General features: G+C 40.0%; 3 protein-coding genes across 8 annotated transcripts in view; 2 read left to right on the forward strand and 1 right to left on the reverse strand.

Moving 5' to 3' along the window:
* The first annotated feature begins 5,982 nt into the window (after positions 1-5,982).
* On the forward strand, positions 5,983-9,785 carry RAG1 (recombination activating 1). The gene has a single exon (XM_027704079.1). The coding sequence runs from the start codon at positions 5,983-5,985 to the stop codon at positions 9,076-9,078; it is 3,096 nt and encodes a 1,031-aa protein (XP_027559880.1). The 3' UTR covers positions 9,079-9,785.
* A 6,875-nt stretch (positions 9,786-16,660) lies between these two features.
* RAG2 (recombination activating 2) lies at positions 16,661-18,908 on the reverse strand. The gene has a single exon (XM_027704094.1). The coding sequence runs from the start codon at positions 18,868-18,870 to the stop codon at positions 17,212-17,214; it is 1,659 nt and encodes a 552-aa protein (XP_027559895.1). The 5' UTR covers positions 18,871-18,908; the 3' UTR covers positions 16,661-17,211.
* Positions 18,909-19,164: 256 nt separating this feature from the next.
* CUNH11orf74 (chromosome unknown C11orf74 homolog) overlaps positions 19,165-21,740 on the forward strand; it is a 41,481-nt gene continuing 38,905 nt past the window's right edge. For 2 of the 6 annotated variants that reach the window (XM_027704134.1, XM_027704143.1), the window contains exon 1: positions 19,661-19,838. The gene's annotated coding sequence lies outside the window, so the exon portion shown is untranslated. The other 4 variants (XM_027704105.1, XM_027704109.1, XM_027704116.1 and 1 more) reach the window with 4 other exon arrangements.

A 21,740-nucleotide genomic window follows, 5' to 3' on the forward strand; every position in this document is an offset into this window, starting at 1 on the left:
GGAAAAATATTTTCCAGCACTGGATCTGTGCAGCTCAAATTGTATGAGCAATTGTGCTCATGTAGACATAAAACACATCCAAAGCTGTAGCAATTTGAGATAAATTAAAATCTTTAGTTGCCCGCTGTATCCCTACAAGACAATATTTTTTCAAGGTGATTTCCTGGGTACTTGAAAGTAAAGCACTTGATTAGGCTTATGTATGCTCATGTGGTTCCTTTGATAAAGAAGCTGATGCCTGTACAGTGCAGTTTTGCATGCGAACTCGAGCTCCTGGGGGAATGGTACAGGTAGCCAGCTACCTGGGTGAAGTTCTGAATAAGCACCCCAGAGGGCGAGATTTGCTAAACTTCTCAAAGAGCCTCGAAATTCCTTAATACTAACAATGCTTATTGTCAGGGAGTGGTGCCTGCCATTTCAAGATAAGAGAGGAATTCAGTGTGTGACTGCAGAGAGTGATTTTGATTGATATCTGGTATTGCAGCCTGATCTGATATTTTTTTGAAAAGGTCTCTCCAAATGCTAGGAAGTGAATAGTAAAAATAGGCGGTTTGATAGGAAGTCCAGGCAAAACAACTGAAGAGCTAAGCTCAGGCCCTAGCCAGCTAATATTCTCAGAGGTATATAAATGCCTCAGACATTACATCCTTCTCCCACTCTACCTTGGCCTGGAATGACATCTATGACTTCTTTTCCATCTTATCCTGACAATCCCATTCAGATAGTTCTGGTTGGGATTTATTTCACATTAGGGTTTTGTGTGTATCAGAATCTAAGCAAGGATATGAGGGTTTGATACATGAGCTTTTTTTACTTTCTCCATGCATTGCATATTCCATACATTATTTTCTTTCCCGATACATTACTTGCTCTGGCATGAATCATTACACTAGTTAGTAGGAACTGTTGGTCTCCCATGGGGCACAAACACTCAGGACTAACCACTTCTCCAAGACATCATCTTATGGGAATTGACGGCACTGTAGGCACGGACCCCGGCGCTTGGGGTTCCAAGCGTCTCAACCAACTTTATTGAGAACAGCAGCATCTTATACGGGCAGTTCAAAAAGTAATAAACCATCCTCAGCCAATCACATCCAAGTACTTCAAGGAGCCTGTGCAATAGAGTATCAGGAACTACATTTCCCATAGTGCTCCTCGGCATTCTTCCTGTGACACTGACCGCCACAGAGAATGACTGGAAAAGAGTGTCTAGGAAGCTATCTGGTGGAAAAGAACCCGGAGGTGCTCGACAGCCAGCTGAACATGAGCCAGCAGCGTGCCCAGGAGGCCAAGAAGGCCAATGGCACCCTGGCTTGTATGAGAAATTATGTGGCCAGCAGGGCCAGGGCAGTGATTGCCCCTCTGTAGTCAGCACTTGGGAGGTCTCACCTCAATCCTGTGTTCAGTTTTGGGCCCCTCACCACAACAAAGATGCTGAGGTGCTGGAGCGTGTCCAGAGAAGAGCAACTGAACTGGCGAAGGGTCTGGAGCACAATTCTGTGAGGAGCAGCTGAGAGTGCTGGGGTTTTTTAACCTGGAGAAAAGGAGGCTCAGAGGAGACCTTACTGCTCTCTACAAATATCTTCCTTTCAAGGAGGTTGTACCAAGGTGGGGGTTGCTCTACAGAGGAAATGGCCTCACCTCAAGTTGCACCAGGGGAGGTTTAGATTGGATATTAGGAAAAATTTCTTCATGAAAAGGGCTGAACAAGTGTTGGAACAGACTGCCCAGGGAAGTGGTTGAGTCACCATAACTGTGGGTATTTTAAAGACATGTTAACATGGCACTTATGGACATGATTTAGTGGTGGACTTGGTAGCGTTAGGTTTGTGGTTGAACTTGATGATCTTAAGGGTCTATTCCAACCTAAAAGATTCTATGATTCTAAAAATTGAAAGCCTTATAACATCAGAGTGGATAATAGAGTGGGAATCCTCTCACCTCTTTTAGATATAGCAAATGTCAAATAGTACAACTTTTGCTGATTTTTCTTCTGACTGACATCAGATGCTTTCAGGTAGGAGACACACGAACTGGGAGATCCTGACCTGCAATCAAAGCCCAATGGCCTGCCTCAGCCAACTTCTCAGGGAAGAGAGTGCAAGTTGAAAATGGATTTGAGTCCTGCAGGATCACAGAGTCTCCTGAGAAAGAAAAATGCTTGGGTGTTTATGTAGTTATGCAACTATTGCAAATTCCTACTTCTGGAGTGTGAACTTATGTTCACAGTTGAAAGGACTTAATGGATCACCAGAATTTTCGCACAATTTTATGCGTGGAGACTGAAAACTTTCAGGGTAATGTTGTATGAAAAAATTTGGTTTCTTTCCACTTTGAGTCAGTTTTTGAGATGGTTGGTCTGTGGAAACTAAGCCTGAGTCTTCTTGGGCTTCTCCAGGAAAGACACTCTACTGGCCACTGTTTGTTGCCATGTATGGCCTATACGTGGTTAAGTATCTAACAGTTACTCAATATGTATATAGCTAACTTCTGTATTACTGATTTGTCCTCCCTGCCCAGGGCCTTCCAAGACCCCAGACATACACCACCAAAGAGGTAATATCCATGAAAATTAAATACTGGTATCAGAAGAAACACATTTTGTGATCCCTGTTGTCAATTCACCCTTGGCTTGGCTGCTGTTGAACTGAGGAAGTGGGACATTGACCTTCAATGAAATAGCTTTGATGTGCAACACCAGTGCGGCCAGAGACCAGGTTCTGTTCTCTAAGAGTTAACACTGAAGAAACCAGCTATGAAACTATAAAGAAGAAGCCAAATGCAAATCTTTGTGTTAAAAAACAGTGCAGGTGCTCCTCAGAGAGAGTCTGCATAGTTATCTCAGAACTCAGGAGTCTCACATGAGACGACCTTGTTTATATGAATTTTGTGGTTAAGCCTCATAAATTGCCAGGTGCCACCTGGATTTGAGAGTTCTGTATTGTGTTTAGTTCAAGTAACCTGTGGTTAGCACCAGGGTCATACTGGGAGCACAGAGGGACAGTGAGATAAACAGCACTACGTTGTCTTTAAAAAGCAGAGGGAACACAGAAAGAGTGAGAGCATGCATGAGAGAGCAAACAAGCTTGACATTTGGAGCAAACTGGGCAGACATAGCAGCAGCTCTACAAACTGACAGCAAGCTGAAGGTAGGCTAGTAGTATTAATGACAGCATCCCAGATGCTTGTAGGACATCCTAGTGTTGGTTCCTTTTCCTGGTGTAATGTGCAAGTCAAGATTTTATTTTATACATGCTTTGTCACTTCGGAGGTTGTTCTGTTCATTTTGGAGACACTTTCTATAAAGCAAGGTCTTCCTTGATGTGAACAAAAGTGTTGCAAACTTGCTTGTCTTCAGAAGTGTATGAAATACTGTGATCTGGGGAGAAAAGGGATTTCTTTTCCCTTTTCAAGATAAAAGGAGGCAATACTGAACACAGCTGTTTGACTCTATTAAATAACCATGGCAGGAGATTCATGCCTGTGGTTCCCTCCATAAGAATTTGAGTGTGGTAGGCAGTGAGAAAAAAGATGTGACCCCCAACTAGAATAACAGAACACAGGCAAATTTAGCATGAGTAGCATGAGTAGCAGGAAATATTCCTAGCATTGGAAATATTTCTAGCTCTCCTAAGGGAGCTGCTGAATTCTCCATTGCCTGGGAGCTAGGCAATTCAAAGTGTTTGATAAGTAGCCTGTTGGCAACAATTAACTACTGCAGAAGGTGAAGATCACATGACCTCAGAGGGCTTCTTTGTCATTAATTTCTTCCAGAACATGTTCAATGAAAGAGAGAAAAAAAGAATGTTTAAACTTTTCTTTAGCAGGAGTAAACCCTATCTGATTCATTTGAGCTGGTGATTAATAACAAAGGTCAGGTCATGGGTTTGGAGATGAGTATGGCACTACAGTGGCACTTACTCAAAGAGTTAGAAGAGTAAAGAAAGTATTAAATATTTTACTCTAAATGTACTCAGTGCTGGCTGTTTCTTTGCAATGACTTAGATACCACCCAGAAGAGGAATTGCTCATGATTTGAGAGATTCTGAAGGTGCTGTTGTGGATGGTGAAATTACACAAAATTGCATAGGGTGCTATGTAGAATAAAAGAATCTGTGAACAGTATAGGGCAACCAGCTATTCACTTACTCTGCAGGTGGTAGGAACACAGAACTATTCAGGGGCAAATGGGTTGCTGCTCAGTGGATAAATTTTACTAAGTCAGTCACAGGATGCAGCCAAGAAAGTGAGGCAGTGGTAATGCTCTGAATACATCTGTGCACAGCTGCACATCACAGAACTAGGAACAGCAGAATACAAGCAAGCGTGTTGCCGGGCTGGATTGGTGATGGACAGCAGGGGACTGCAGTGCAGACAGAGATATTTAGTAGCACAGGCACCTGGATGGAACAATGTGTGCAGATGGGGGCAGTCGTATGGGCAGCTTGTTCTCGGTGGGATGGAATGAAGAGAAGCTGGGAACCTAAATTTTAGTTGCCAAGGCCTAATGAAAGATTTTGAAGTAAATCTCAGCTCTTCAGGAAAGAGCTAAGCATACTGATATGTCATTCTGGATGTGGAACTTAATTAATTCATGCAGTCCCTTTCCAAATGGACTCTGAAAGTCTGTGCTGAAATGATGCTTTATCAAAAGGTTATAAATGAAATAATCTCAGAAACACCCTGGGCATTATCACTTTAGACCATGACTTGGATGTATTTCTTTATGAAGGACACTTCCTGAAGAGACACTGAACTAAGGTTTCTAGCAAGTTATGTGGATTGCTAAGTGATGATATAATCTGTTAAAGCAACCACAGCCATACCCATGTGATTTCTAGTTCTAGTACACTGTCTTAATGTGCAGTTTTCCTCATTTTTATTACTCACACCAGTCGAATCAGTAAAAACAAAATAAATCAGAAAACATAATTGAATTTTCTCTTACTGTTTGTTTACTTTGTGCACTTTTCATAGCCAGGTAATGAAAAATATGTTAGTTACTCTTGTTGTTTCTACATGATTTTATTTTCTGAGGCTGATGCAGTAGCAAAAAGTTTCAGTGTTTGAGGTGAAAGTCTTGCATTTACTTTTATACACACCATATTTCCATGGAAACCACATTGATACTACTTTTGGTTGTACCTCTATGAAAGCTAAAATTGGGGTCAAATTTAAACAGACATTTTCAGCTTTCCAGTACCAGTAATCCTTACAGAGAGAGTTCTCAGCAGGGTACTTAAACAGATGAGTAGTGTACAATCTATAAATATTTTCTCTATGTCAAATTGCAGCCAGTATACATTTCCATATCTCCTTTAGAATTCAGGGAACTGTAGCGCTTTGCAGCAATAGATGATACACTCTTCCTGCTTTAATGGAGCTACTCACATTCATTAAGCACAGGCTAAAGCACCTTACAAAACCGGAGCCTGAATAAAGTTTACACTGGGATTGAGTAGTATGTGCTGCCCACGTGGAATGGCATGTATTAGACACTTCAGACCAGATTCAGAACAAGTAGTGTGAGAGGAATGGTCTTGCTGATTTAGATAATACAGCACAAGACAGACAATATTGTACCTTTCAGACACCAGTTTCACATAAAAAAATCATCAACTTTCAGAATTTAATTCTGTTGTCTGTAATAGCTTTACTTACAGTAAGTTCGGTCAGGCATAAGAAGGAAGGGGGCAGATTTGGATAATTATACCAGATTGGCGATCTAATAGACACTTAATGCATCAGGATCAAAGTCAAAACACAACTGGGTATTTATCTGAGATATTGAATGGTCAACCTTGTTGGAACCTCTCAGTTCAGTAGGTGTCTTGGATGAGTAAATTACTTTCAAAGCATTTCTCAGTTAAAGTGATTAGAACTGTTCTATTAAAACCCATAACATTACTGTTAATTTGGAAAATAAGCTAACCTACATCTTTCTATTTATCAGGTGATCTGGTTTCTGTCAGATTGAAGATGTCACTAGCATCCCAAATGGATCTACCTGAAGAAATTCAGCATCCATATACAAAATTTTCTGAATGGAAATTCAAGCTCTTTAAAGTGCGATCATTTGAAAAAATGCCCTCTGATGACAGGCAGCACATAAACAAAGATCAGGCAGAAGGGATTGCTTCTTCAAACAAAGAAATCATACTGCATAAAGATGAAGCAGTGTCAAGAGAAGAAAAGATGGAGTTAATGAGCAATAGGCAGGCACTTGAGAAAGAGGCCCATGACATGAAAACACGAGACAATAGAGCTCATCAGAACAATCTGAAGCAACTTTGTCGCATCTGTGGAGTTTCATTTAAAACTGATTGCTACAAGAGAACTCATCCAGTGCATGGGCCAGTGGATGATGAAACTCTGTGTCTTCTGAGAAAGAAAGAAAAAAAAGCAACCTCTTGGCCAGATCTCATTGCTAAGGTTTTCAAGATTGATGTGCGAGGGGATGTTGATACTATCCATCCCACTCGGTTTTGTCACAACTGTTGGAGTACTGTCCACAGAAAATACAGTAATACCCTGTGTGCAGTATATTTTCCTAGGAACAGCATGATGGAGTGGCAACCTCACTCCCCAAACTGTGATGTATGCCATACTACCAGTCGAGGGGTCAAGAGAAAAAGCCAGCCATCAAGTGTACAACAAGGCAAACGTGTGAAGACCGTTGTGGAACGTGCTCGACTAAACAGAGGTGTAAAGAACCAGGCACAGATAAAAAACAAAAATGTAATGAAAGAGATTGTCAATTGCAAGAATATACATCTCAGCACCAAGCTGCTTGCACTTGATTACCCAGTAGATTTCATTAAATCAATTTCTTGCCAGATTTGTGAGCATATTTTGGTAGACCCAGTGGAAACAACATGCAGACACTTGTTTTGCAGAACTTGCATCCTTAAATGTATCAAGGTTATGGGCAGCTATTGCCCCTCCTGCTGGTATCCTTGCTTCCCTACTGATCTGGTAACCCCAGTGAAATCCTTCCTGAACATCCTTGATAGCCTGGGTATAAGATGCCCTGTAAAGGAATGTGATGAAGAGATTTTGCATGGAAAATATGGCCAACACCTCTCCAACCACAAGGAGATGAAAGATAGAGAGCTCTATAGCTACATAAATAAAGGTGGCCGACCAAGGCAGCATCTCCTATCTTTGACAAGGAGAGCTCAGAAACATCGTCTAAGGGAACTGAAACGTCAAGTCAAGGCTTTTGCTGAGAAAGAAGAGGGTGGTGATATAAAGGCTGTATGCATGACTTTGTTCCTTCTAGCTTTAAGAGCAAAGAATGAACACAGACAAGCAGATGAATTGGAGGCTATAATGCAAGGGAGGGGATCTGGACTTCATCCTGCTGTCTGTCTGGCAATCCGAGTCAACACGTTTCTCAGCTGTAGCCAGTACCATAAAATGTATAGAACTGTAAAAGCTGTCACTGGGAGGCAGATCTTCCAGCCCTTGCATGCTCTTCGCACTGCTGAGAAAGCCCTCCTGCCAGGTTATCACCCATTTGAGTGGAAACCTCCCTTGAAAAATGTATCCACTAATACAGAAGTAGGAATTATAGACGGTCTATCAGGATTGCCACTCTCAGTTGATGACTACCCAGTAGACACAATTGCAAAGAGATTTCGATATGATGCAGCCTTGGTTTGTGCCTTAAAGGACATGGAGGAGGAGATCTTGGAAGGCATGAAAGCAAAATATCTGGACGACTATTTGAATGGTCCCTTCACTGTAGTAATAAAAGAGTCCTGTGATGGAATGGGAGATGTCAGTGAGAAGCATGGAAGTGGGCCTGCTGTCCCAGAGAAGGCTGTTCGCTTTTCGTTCACAGTTATGAACATTGCTATAGCACATGGGAATGAAAGCAAGAGGATCTTTGAGGAAGTAAAGCCAAATTCAGAGTTGTGTTGCAAGCCCTTGTGCCTTATGCTGGCAGACGAATCAGATCATGAAACTCTAACGGCAATCCTGAGCCCCCTCATAGCAGAAAGAGAGGCTATGAAAAACAGTGAGCTGCTGCTTGAAATGGGAGGCATCCTGAGAACATTCAGATTTGTCTTTAGGGGTACAGGATACGATGAGAAACTTGTGCGGGAAGTGGAAGGGCTGGAGGCCTCAGGTTCCACTTACATTTGTACCCTGTGTGATGCAACCCGCTTGGAGGCATCCCAAAATTTGGTCTTCCACTCCATAACCAGGAGCCATGCTGAAAATCTGGAGCGATATGAAATATGGAGGTCCAACCCATATCACGAATCTGTTGATGAGCTCCGTGACAGAGTGAAAGGTGTTTCAGCCAAACCTTTTATTGAGACTGTTCCCTCCATAGATGCATTGCACTGTGACATTGGCAATGCAACAGAATTCTACAGGATTTTCCAGATGGAGATTGGTGAACTTTACAAGAATCCCGATGTGTCTAAAGAGGAGAGGAAGAGGTGGCAATTGACTCTTGACAAACACCTCAGGAAGAAGATGAACTTGAAGCCTATGATGAAGATGAGTGGAAATTTTGCTAGAAAGCTCATGTCCAAAGAGGCAGTAGAGGCAGTATGTGAATTAATAAAGTGTGAGGAAAGGCATGAAGCCCTAAAAGAACTAATGGACCTTTATCTGAAGATGAAGCCAGTGTGGCGATCCTCATGCCCTGCCAAGGAGTGCCCAGAACTGCTGTGCCAGTATAGCTACAATTCACAGCGTTTTGCTGAGCTCTTATCTACAAAGTTCAAGTACAGATATGAAGGCAAGATTACAAATTATTTCCACAAAACACTTGCTCATGTTCCTGAAATCATTGAAAGAGATGGGTCCATAGGGGCCTGGGCAAGTGAAGGAAATGAGTCTGGAAACAAACTGTTTAGGAGGTTCCGAAAAATGAATGCCAGGCAGTCCAAATTCTATGAGATGGAGGATGTCTTGAAGCATCACTGGCTATATACCTCTAAGTACCTCCAGAAGTTCATGAATGCTCATAAAACATTAAAAAGCCAGAGCTTCACCATTGATTCAGAGGATAGTTTAGGTGACTCCTTGCCAGTGGAGGTCTTGGGGAAAAAATGATTCAGCAGTATTCTAAATGTAAACCACCTTTGGTGTTGGGTTTGTAATGATGTCCTTCTGCAAGGAAGCAGATTCTTTTTCAGATCTGCAGAGGTACAGGGAAGTCTGAAATGATCATTTTTACACTCCCTATCAAAGGTGCTGAGAGGAGTTTAATAAATGCTATGCCTGTTGGGAGTTTCCAAGAGACAATGCACTGGTGCATTTACTAGTTGTTAAATGACATGAAAGCAGAAACAAATTGCAAAGAAGGGTCTCCGTTTTGTTTTGTTCTTGAGTGTTGTTTCTAAGTGATAAAATCAAAGTAAACAAGGTTTTATAGAGATTATTATTTTGGAAGGAATATGATTCTGGAGAGTTAAGACAGTTGCTGAAAAAGGGAGCATGGCTGTTTGTTCTGTTTTACTTTTTAGAACTATTTTGCTATTTACTTTTCAAGAGGGTTTGATTATTTTATTGATGATTCTTTGGCTTTTATAAGCAAAGATTCATCAGTAAGACACTTGGATAATTGATTTGGCATAAAGTTCAGTTATTTTTGTATAAAATACTGACTAAAGATGCAAACTTTGATCTCATATGTTCTAAAAATATTATTCAACATATATATATTGTAGTACTGCTTAGGAGCAGATGGTGATATCACCGTGCTAATTTACTATATGAAGATATAGGAAAGGTAGCTGAAGTTTTCAAAATATATTTTTATCATAGCCTCTTTACTCTAAAATGCAAACTTGTTCTCCTAAGTCAGGATTTACAGTGCCTTGTGGTTATCTCATTATACAAAGCACATTCAAGGTCTGCTGTGTAGCTTACTGCTTCATGAGCATTTTAGATTTCTATGGTTACTTCAGTATATAGTACAATTTGTATTAGTATAGTTACATTGAATGAATTCCTGGCCTCACTGAAGTCACCAGTAAATCATCATTAATACCAGCAGGCCCACAGTTTCACCAAGTGACTTTAGTCATAGCAGTCTCATTTGTCAGAAGATGTTTATTACTTCAATAAGATAGATGCCAGTAGGATATTTCACTGACTGTTGCTGATGTACTCCAACTGTATCTGACACAGAGCTTTTTCATGCCTGGGATATAACACACTCACAGCCTCATTTTCCAAATATGTAAAAGAGGAATTATATCTATTTACCTCAAAGATAGTTGCATTCATGACTAGTTAAAAAGCAGTGAACTGTCTTGAAATTTCTGCATAACATATTTTACACTATTACTCAGTGTTTAGTTGGTATTTATCTTTCTGAAGTGATATTTAGTATATTCATATATTAAAATTATATTACTTTAATTCAATTACATATTCATGAAACATACTCAAGTACCTCAGATGCCCCAAAACCATCTGGCCTTTCAGATTTGCATCTGTAGCTAGGATATTACTCTGATTGGAGTAATATTTCTGAAACAAGATTAAATGCGGAAACAATCAAAGCATGGATCTAAAAGAATCTGCCTTTTTTTTTTTATTTTGATGTGGCAGAAGTTGGTTTCTGAGTGTAAGTGAACAACAAACTTAAAAGAATTAATGGTCTGAGGTTTGTTTCATAGTATAGTTTCTTTGAGGGTCTGGCATTTACCATTTATGGACAATGAAAAATAGAGTTAAGTGTTAGTAATTAATACAAATATTAGTGTATTCTAATTATGCCTTTCTTTTGGTTTTTATTAATTAAAATACTATTTTACAAGTATTCTGTAATTTAGGATTTTGGTTTAACATGGTTTCTTTAAACATAGTATAAATGTCAAACCTGCATTTGGAAACACAATGTCAAAACCTGCAGTTGGAAATAAGGCCTTTTTTCTTAGCAGTCATAAGGACTGCAGCATCTTTTGTATGGTGTACCCTGTATATCTGTATATCTGCACTTACTGACTGTTCATTTCAAGATTAATTTTCTTAAAAAATTTCTTTGAAAACAAGTATTTCTCATATAGCATATCAACTAGTTTTATGTAAGTATCATTCTTTACCAATAAATGTAGATCACAAATACAACTGTTTCCCATGGAGTATAAATATGAGGTAGAAAGAAAATCTTTTAGCATTAAATGCAGATACAGTTTTCATTTTTGGTCAACATATATTTCATTATACAGATAGTTGCACACTTTTCTTTTTTCTCTTTATGTGTATTTGGGACAACTGTATTACCTTATGTTTTATCCTTGACTTTGCTTGAATAAATTAGGGGTTTGTTTAATAATCTCAACTCATTTCATGGTGATTTTCACTCCATTTAAGTGATGTATATAATTTTTGTTGCCTTTTGCATAGGAATGAATTTCACCCCCACATAATCCAAACTCGTCCATTACAATGAATATGTATTGTGGAATGACAGACCAGACTTTGTTAATTTTGCACATGCAATTTCAGTGACTCTGTTAACATTTTCAAATTCCAAATTCAATTTAACAGGCTGCTGATGTAACAGCAAGTGATTTGTCTCACTATCTTCAAAAGGGTTGAGTAAGTTTTATCCTTACATGTATGATTTCTTAAGACAAGCCTTATATCCTGGGGTAACTCATCAGACTGAACAAAACCTGGATGGGGACAGAGAAATGCAGTGGGACGTGAAAGTATTCTTTTGTGAAATATTATTAAGCCATAAAGACACATTTCACATTCTACCAGCTCTGGGCAGGATAGCTGACACAGAGAAGTACTACTATTTTTTTTCTTTTCTGTTTTTTTTAGATTTGAGTCTAGTTTAATCTTCTATTTCCCCATTGTTGACATCTTCTGTAAATCAGTTGAGAATTTTGAGCTCATTAGAACAAACAGTACTGAAAGGGTAGGTACCTTCAAGTACAAGCTTTTGTAAACAGAGCTAAAATAACAATGCTGCATGCACTGAGCCATGCATTGGAGAGCAAACAAATCCTGACTGCAGACAGGTGCATCATTTGGTTATGCAGCCTATTGTTAAGCTTTCTGATTTTGAAGAGGCTTTAGAAATATGGAGACACTTCTATTCATGGTATTCTTTCAAACCTCCACATTTTCTTTTTTACATTAATAATTGGTACAAATCCTTCAGTAATTAATGGTAAATAATTACCATCTTGTTATGAAGTTATATTGGCTGTAATTTTTATACAATCACATTATGTTTCTTGTTTTGTTTTATTCGAGGGCTTTGTATTGTGGATTGTCATGTTATGAAATAATGTGAACTATGTTAGAAGCCATGATCCATGTATCATATTTTTTTTTCTCACAGGAATAATTCCATTATTAATTAATTATTAATTATTAATTAAAGCAAATAAACTTTGACTTTTAGTCAGGTAGTTCAGAAACAAATTCTAGATATTTACAGCATCCTAATTTCTGACTACATTGAGTTCTTCGCTTTGTCTCACTGATGATCTCAAAATTTTACTTTTTCTTAATGTATTACAGTTTCCTAATTAATTTCCTAATTCAGTTTAAAATAAAGATCTTATAAATATTTACGCTTCTGACTTCTGATTTCTTAACAGTTTTTCAACAATGCACATAATTTCATGGTACCAGTCTTACTTTTCATTCAAATTCTGGATGTTTTTCATAGTTAGGCTGTTCTAATACCCAGAGGCAGCTGTGATTCCAGCCCTGTTCTGGAACTCACTGAATTAACACAAATGAAGATTCCTCTGTGAGTCTCAGCACTACTTTCAGCACCCTTCCTCACAGGCAACCGTGTGACAGAAAAATAAACTGATATAAACCCAGTTTTATTTAGTCTGTAAATGGCTTTTGCTTCATTTAAAAATACCATCCCAGATTTTATCTGAAATCAGCCTTGCACTGTTATCTACATGATGAAACATTAAGTCTCTATACTGGTTTCTGTGCATCCCTTGCATCAAATTTTGACTCCTTGTCAGAGACTGAGCTGTAAAGATTAGTTCCAATCTACCTTTCAGTTCATTATTTGAAGTTAACCTTTATTCTACTTCAGAAAAATCTTTCTTTCTTCCCTACAATGATATTTCTGGGTTAAAAGATTTATGTAAACAAACTGGTTTGGACAGAACTAATGATGAGCAAATTAAGCTACCTGATTTCCTTGTGTAATCAGATAATCAGACATCTCATATCTGCACTTTATATCACCAACTTATTTTTTCATCTGACCTCAAATAAAAAAAATGTTGGATGGAAAAAACCAGAACTCATATAAAACCAAAAAACAAGCCTGAGAGAGTTTTCTGGTAATGATTTAACTCCTTTACTCCTAAATCTGTAATAACTGACTGAATTTTCCTTTCCATGTATTCCTATTGGGATCAGATGAAGAATGAGGCCTGTCCCTGCTCTTCTTCAGAGTACTGTTTTAGAGGACTGAATATGGTATAATTTTCCAACAGCTGACCAGCTGCAACTCTGTTTTCTTAAGTGTTTAAGGAGTTTTTCTACTTTTGCATCAAGCTTAATATTGTTCATGATACAAAAAGACACATTAGGAAGGATTTAATTAGCACCTTTCCTAGCAGCATCAGGAGAGAGGTCAAGATGTGTGTTTTCAATGCCCAGCTCTTCCTCTGGAGATGGGCACTCTGAGCAAGTGGACAAGGGAATACACAAACGAGGTTCTGCACATCTGTGGCAGTGACCAGTGCCCTGTTTTTCCTGTGTATGTATATGGATATGTGTATAGAAATCAGAAAGTTTATATGGTTATTGCCTTGCTTTTTTAAATTAAAAATCCCTCTGGTGTCACAGTTTTCGAAGTAGAGACAACAACTACAGTTTGATTTTCAGAGGCTCAAGGCTTTCCCAAAATTTAAGTCTTGTTTGAAATGGAATAGAATACAAAATCAAATATGGAGGGAGGTATAGCCACCAATCATTAAAAAAAAAAAAGAAGTAAGGCAATCCTTTTGTCTTTAATACATAGGGTCTAGGAGTAAATAACTTTACAGATTCCATTTCAATCTGAATTCAATATTTTCCTTTTGATTTAGGCTCCCGGTTGCATTATTTCCACTCATTCCAATGGTCTATTGGTACAATGAGTCACTCTGAACTACGACACATGCTTTAGTGCTCCCACTAGTTTGTGCTGTGCCTTTGCTGTAGATTAATCAGGTACTTCAAGGTCCAAGCACCTTTCAATACTAGTAAAATTCATATATTATTCTCATAAAAGCTGATAATAGCAGTACAGTATTACTAAAATGTATCTGGGAACCATGATGCTGTATGTTGTGGTTACAAAACACACAGGTCAGTTGAACGCAGATACAATAGAGATGTATTTCTGCACTCAAATCTACTTCATTTTATCTGCTAATTCTAACCTGCCTGAGCAAGAAACATCTTGTATTGATTAGCTGGTTTCGAAGACAATGGATGCTTTTAAAGTACATGACTCAGTAAATTAAGTACTTTCTGCAGTCTTGAATGCTATGTCAAGTGTCTTCTTTACAGGCTGAAGTTCATATATCTCTTTATGTTCGAGTGCTTTCAAATGCTTTATATTTTACTTACAACTTCCTCTTTCTGCAGTAACTACAGTCTCTGAGCTGTGATTTAATGCTGTTTGTACAGCCCTTCACTGTGAGGCTGGGACATGGTTTAGCCAAGCAATTTCTCCCTCCTACTCAAATAAACCACACATTTTAAGAAAGCACAGCTCAAATATATAATACACTAATGTTATGGGCCCAATGAGGTATAACATAAAGTCTGAGTGAGAGTTGTTCTTTCATAGCCATGGTGTTAAAGTAAAGAACAATAACTCAGGTAACAACTGAAAGGGGCTGCAATGTGTGCTTGTGCTTGCCACATGCTGAGTGTACCTGCTCTTAGCTCCCAGGGGCTCAAGGAGTCACTGAAGCTGCACGAGGCAGTTCCGGAAATTCAGAGTAGCTGCCAACACACTGCAACCACAATACCAGTGCCCGAGTCACCAGGCTTTATCTCAGGCTGAATGTCACTTCTACTAGGACAGTGTCAAGCTTTACCTCAAGAAAATGTTTCCATCCTTTTGTCTGCACTAGCAGACAAATTTGTCACACAATATGCTGTCTGTGGAACTTAAGATAATGACAATAACTGGGAAAAATAACAGGCAAAAACTCAGATTGGATGTTGCCCAGGAGTTCAATAACTGTGGGGAGTCCTGTTATTGTAAAATGGCAAAGTGACAAGGGATGGAGTTTTGTTGTGGGAGTATATTGCCCCTCTTTGTTGGTGTTGTGATGATGTGGATTTTTTTTTGTTTTGTTGATGTAAATAAGTCCATGATGAACATGCATGAGAATTCAGCTCACCAACACCTCTGACTAACCTACAAAAGGGGATGTTGCCAAACGTCATTGGTTTGAAGGGACTTTATATGGGCATGATATTAACTTCCTCCTTGGAAAAACATATAGCACTATATACTCTGAGCTTATGTAAAGTAGCATGACAAAGAAAATGGGAAGTTGGCACTGAAATCTAGGAATTTATACCCATATCAAAATGTTGAGGAGGGAATCAGGGTGATATACTTCCCATTTACAAGCTCAACCCAAACTATCACCTCCCTCAGCGCACGAAAAGGTTGGAAATGGAAATGGAAATGCCCTTTTCTTTGCTGTTGACTGGAGTTGGTAAGGTTTTAAGGGGAGTACTGTGGATATACATCTGTGTTGATAGGAATACTGTGCTACACAGGCTGCTTTGTAAAGGAGTGGCTGCTCAGGGTCTGCACAGTGATCAAATACCTGACAGCTGCTGCTGCTCCTGTTTTTCTTTTTTATTCAGGGATCCAGCATGAGAGTTGGACTGTGAATACTGTGCTATTATTGTTGGCTCACAAATGTTGAGCTGATGGTATTGATTTTCTGAAAAGATGTTTGGAGCAGTAATAAAAATAAAAGTCAAGAATGATGAGGCTTTACAAATAGCCAATAAAAGAATCTACAAAAAAACTTAGTAAACTCTTGGGCTATTCAACCTTGACAATGTCCTTTTCAATCTGAATTTAATCTTCTCCTCATGCTTTGAACAGCCAACAGCATTTGTTTCTACCCTCACAATGCTCCACTGGCCCAAAGGATCACTTTGAGCTACAGCTTGCACTTCTAAGCTTTCACACTCTACAGAGTTTACTCTGGGAAAGCAGAGAGGGAAATGGGTAGTGTAGGACCTGAGTAAATGATAAAAGTCCTCTTCATCAGAAGGAACTACTTCTAAAGTCAGTGGGAGTTCCCAGCATGGAGTGGCTGTGAAGCTAGACCCCTTATTAGGCTTCATGTGGATCTCCCAAGCATACATGCTGTCTTTTTGTAAACTTGGGGATTTACAATGTTTGATTTCCCCATGAGTAGGTGAAAAAATACAGTCATTTTTATTAAAAACTTTATTAGCTTACTTGATTTTTAAAAATACAAACACAAAGCAGTTGATGGGCACAGTACCTTTAAAAAGAAATTTGATTTATACAGTGAGATGATATTCCTCAACTGTAGACAAAACTGACATATGATCATTCAATACCTCTCAAAATAAAAAATTAATTATCCAGCATTAAATGCTCCACATGTAAGCTTTCCATAATGGAGTTCCCTGAAGAAAACTGACCCTCAGTGTCTGAATATTTCATTATTTCTGACACAAGGGACTTATGCCGCTACTTTTGTTTAAAACCAGAATAATTAGTCTCATTTTATTTCATTATATAAAAAAAAATTGGACTAATGCAGCTATAAATTAGGTGAAATATTTCTAGAACTACTAAGATAAAAAAGTAAAATGGGTAACAAAATGTTCTTTATGGACAAATGCTAACAGTACCAAGTACATGGGATAATGTCTCATCCTATCAGCAGTTCCATTAAACTTACTGGGGTTTAAGTTGTAGCATAGAATACAGCATACAGTTACCAGTATCTGACTATATGTTTGCACAATTCCCTCTATGAAGGGGTTCCTATCTGGAGATTACAAAAACACGCATAAGAGACAGAATAAATTAATGAGCTTTGAAATGTAAGAGAAATACTGAGATAATTGAAATAACAAGATCTCTCCAAGCTCCAATAACCCACTCTGCTTCAACCATTACTGTCTTTGACTGTGATTTCTTTTCCTCCCAGGTGAATTCAAATCGGCAGTGTAAATCTATTCAAACAGTCTCCGAAGAAAGGACTTTTTTGTGGACATTGCTAACTTCATGGTTTTCTTTTTGCGCAGTGGTTTCATGGGTTGCTTTTTCAGGCGCACCACCTTTGGAGGAGTTTGTAGCCCTTTATTAAGGTCAACGTGTTTGTTGCAGAAGTACTTGACATTTGCTTCTGAGAGATGTAGAAGCATGGTCTCTGAGAGATCCATACATTGCGCGTGGACCCAGTGGCCAGTCCCGCTGGAACACAGGATCATTGCAGGCTTGTTGAGTTCTGTCGAATAGAAAGGGACCCAGGAGTTGATGTCAATATTGCAACTGGCACAGCAGGTGATCCAGTAGCCCGTTTCTGATTCATCTTCTTCATCATCCTCATTGTAAGTGTCAGTATCATCGATGTCAAAGCTACTGGCTTCAGCACTAAAACAAAACTCCTCTGAATCTTCAAATGGAGTGGAATCTCCAGGGTCTTCACTTGATGTCTGACTGCAAATTTGTATTGTCAATTCTTCTTCCTTGTCCTCTTCTTCTCCTTTGCATCTCAAAATGTAGAAGTAGTTTGCATCTGAGATTAACTGTTTGTTGGCCCCTGGAATGCCCAGCAATACAGACCCTTTGCCCATATCACAGCCAAACCATATTCTGCAGTGTTTAATATCTGGTGTCCACTCTGGGCTCTCCCTTTCAACAATCTTTATCTTACTGTCTTCCAGAACTATGGTGTTACACACCAACCGTTTCTGGTTGTCAGAGTGGTAGCCACCGACAAGGACAAATTCAGTATCACTGATTTGAGTCACTATAGCACTTGACACTGATATCCCCCCTGGCAAGATGGTGCAGGTCACAGATGGGCTGCCCAGTGGGAGATCAACTTTTAGCTTGTACAAGTTGGGGCATCTGGTGTTATTTTGAAGTGAATGGCCTCCCAAAATGTAGATCGTATCATCTCTGGCAATTGAAACGTGGAAAGAAAGTCCATCTTGAAGCTCTGGAAGCATGTATGATGTACAGCATCCAAACTCAAAATCAACAAGAAACACAAATGGCAAACAGTCAACTACGCTGTTCCATTTTTCAGTGGTTCTTTGTGCAAGAGGAGTATATGATCTGCCTCCAAATATAGCACTCATGCTTTTCCCCCGGCTATGAACTACATTAATTGTATGCCCATATCTACCTTCAGGGACATCTCCACCCAGGTCTTTCTCAATGCACCGGAATGTCATTTTCTTACTATTTTTGCTTACCAGACTTATAAAGTAAATCTTATCAGAGAGGTCATTGTTAGGTGTTTTACCACCATGGATGATATACTGGTACTCATCAGACTTTGCATTGCTTCTGAGTGTGCAAAGAGCAGGGTAGCGGAGAGGGGGAAGGTAACATGAGTCTTTGGAAAAGGAGGCAGGTTTCATTTTTAGCTCATTCTGCTTTATATCGAGGAGGAAAACACCAGTGGGGCAGGATCTCTTTGGCCATCCTTTCTGCCCAAAAAAGAAAACATGCCCATCAAAATTCAGGAGAGAGAAGCCTGGCTGAAGCAAGGATGAGTTACTGACGGCTGATACCATCTGCAGTGACATTTCTTCTGTCGACTGGGCCATATAGTGGCTTCGAAAAGAAAAGAAAAACACCAAAAGAAACAGATCAAACATGTATTATACCCTATCAGAATTATTTACCAGTACTTGAATAAATCTTATTAAAATTGCGCTTCAGCTCGCACTTTGAGACCCGAAAAGACACCCTTTTCTGGGACTCAAAAGATGAGTCAAACATGAACTGTGTGCCAGTTATGCGGGATTTTGTACAGACTATGGCCTTTTGGCACGGAGAACACCGGTGCGCCGTAAACTCCGCGCTTGGGCGACCTCCCGGGACGGGCGCGGCCGCTCCCATGGGAACGCGGCCCCGCGGGATGCTGGGGCCGGTAGTTCTCGTTGGGCTGCCTGGATCGGGGCCGCTCCGCTCGGCTCGGGGCTGCACGGCCACTGCTTGCCTCGGCCCGGGCGTGGGGCAGGGGCCCGGCGGGGTGAGCGGGCCGGCGGCGGGTGAGTGTGGCCGCGGGGCCGGGGCCGCTCTGCTGGCGGCGGGATTCGGCTCCGGGGCGCCCGGGGGCGGAGGGAGCAGCCCCGGCGATGCCACAAGCCGGGCTCGTTCCTGCCCGTTGGTTGTGCCGCGGCAGGCGGGGATACCGCGCTGGAGCCGCCTGGATGCTGCCTCGGCCGGCAGGAAGGGGCGCAGATCCCCGGCCTGGGGGCGTCTGCCCGCGCCCCCCCGATCCCGCGGCCCGAGCGGCTCCGGCTCCCCCGGAGCGGCAGGAGATCGGAGGACTCCCGCCCATCCAGGTCCCTGGCCGGGAACGTGCCCCAGTGCCCTGTGGCCAGTGGGCTGAAGTGCGTGCACAGCCGAGCGCAAATTTCAGTTACACGTTTTGCAGGGTTGCAAGGGAAAAAAAAAAAAAAATCAAGATTTGTTGGATACATTTAGAAGCAGCAATGCCCGCTTTGTTTCTAACCGTGCAGGTATCACTGAAGCGGCAGAGGCTGTTAGTGCCAGGGTGAATCACACCTGTGCTGAACAGTCCACTCAGGGATCTGGGTGGCTTGCTAGTCTCCTTGCGGTATGTTTTCGATGTGTGGTCGAATTCTTTATCTTTCACGTTTACTGTTTGCTCATGCTTTCATGAGCAGGTTTCAAGGGGTATCTTTTATAAACCTGTTTGTTCAAAAACCTAAAAGAGTTCATGTAGTCAGCCTGGGTAATAACACTGAAAGAGCTTTGGAAAGCACAGACACCAGGGAGGGAAATAACTGGCCTATTCATTGACACTGTCCTTTGGTGACAGCAGAGATGTGCCTTTTAGTAAATGTCCAAGTTCTCTGTCCCAGCCTTTGTCAAATCCCCAAAATTTAAAGGTGTGAACTAAATATTAAGAAAAAACCTAAATCCTTCTACATTTTAAAATATAATTTCTTGTTTTGAAATCTTTAGGATTCATATTGTCCTTGTTCCTGCTTTTCATTTTGCTGTAATAACAAAAACAAGACACAGAGGGTTTCTTTTTTAAGGAAGGATCAGTATCTTCTGGTTATGTGACATCAGATCTTGGGGAATCGGGAACAACATTGCATACAGGAGGAGTCACTGTAAAAACATGGGAACTGATGACACTGACTACATCAAGTTGCCATGTTGTACCATATTCCTGCACTGCCTGCCCGCAAACTGGTATGCAAACTGCTGTGCTAAAATATGGATCTGCAATGGAATGCTTTCAAAAGTGAGATGTGCTTAGGCCAGAGCACATAGACAGAGTAGGTATAGCCATTACTGAGTCCATTTGAAAAACAATCCATGGAATAGCTGTCTTACAAAATTGGATGTTGTGGAATCATCCAAAGATTATGTCAAGTTCTGTTCACTGTGCCGGTCCTAATGCCTCTTCCCTGAAGGTAGTAGTTTTTTCTACATTTAGATTCCTTTTCAGAAGTACTGCACTGTAAGTTCAGTTATAAGTTAATTAAATTAGTGAACCCTGTTCTGAGCATGTCAGTACACACAGCAGGTTTTGTTCTTATTATGCATGAAGAAAGATTTGCCAGGTTATTTACCTTCAGGTGATATGCTAAACAGGAATCTCTACTGCTTGTTCCTTACAAGCATTCAAAAATGGTGTCAGAGGAGCTTGTACTAAATTGGTTTTACTGGATTAGATGTCCTTTGTCTCTTCTTTCATATTGGTTAGTTACTTCTTTGTTTTTACAGGATCTTTAGAAGAGTAAAATGTCCTCCATACTGAAGATGCCATAAGAAAATTAGTGTTCTTTATGATCAAATTAGTGTTCTTTATTTTGTAACATTAGTGTTCTACATTTGACTGCTGGTTTATATTTGAAGTCTAACAAGAGTATTAAAAATGGCAAACAATTGACATATTGTATATATTTTTACATGTACATAAAGAATCTCCAAATATGACAAATATTAGTGTTTACAGTGTCACAAACTATTTCCTGAATAATGAGCAATACTCAGTTCTGAAGAGTATACTGTCTGAAGAGTCTACAGATATACAGTGGAGAAAAGATCACTGAAAATTATTAAAAAGTGAGATTGATAGATACAAGTAAATAAACACACTTAAACACACTTCCTCCTTGTCATCTTGTAATATTTCTTGAACTTTACATAAGCAAGCAGTTCAGTAAGTAACAGAGAGAATATTTATCTGAGATTTTTGACAGACATGGCTTCTTAGGCACTTGCTGGAATTGCTTTGGCTTTCTGTGTTTTTTTTCATGCTAATTATGGTGTGTTAACACAGTGTGGTTGCTCTTTGGCTTTGCTGACCTCCACCTCTAACCTTCCAATACCAGTGGTTCCTTTGGGCTTGTCTGACCCTGAACAAATTCAGGGAAAGCAAAAGGTAAAACTCTAACCTCATAACCACAGAGTTTAAAGTGTTTTTGGTGGTTTTATGCTCAAAACTGTGTCACTGTGGAGTCAGATTAGCATTAGAGTT

The sequence above is a fragment of the Neopelma chrysocephalum genome, unplaced genomic scaffold, assembly GCF_003984885.1.
Source record: "Neopelma chrysocephalum unplaced genomic scaffold, ASM398488v2 Primary Assembly neopelma1_24, whole genome shotgun sequence".
In the NCBI taxonomy this organism is placed as follows: domain Eukaryota; kingdom Metazoa; phylum Chordata; class Aves; order Passeriformes; family Pipridae; genus Neopelma; species Neopelma chrysocephalum.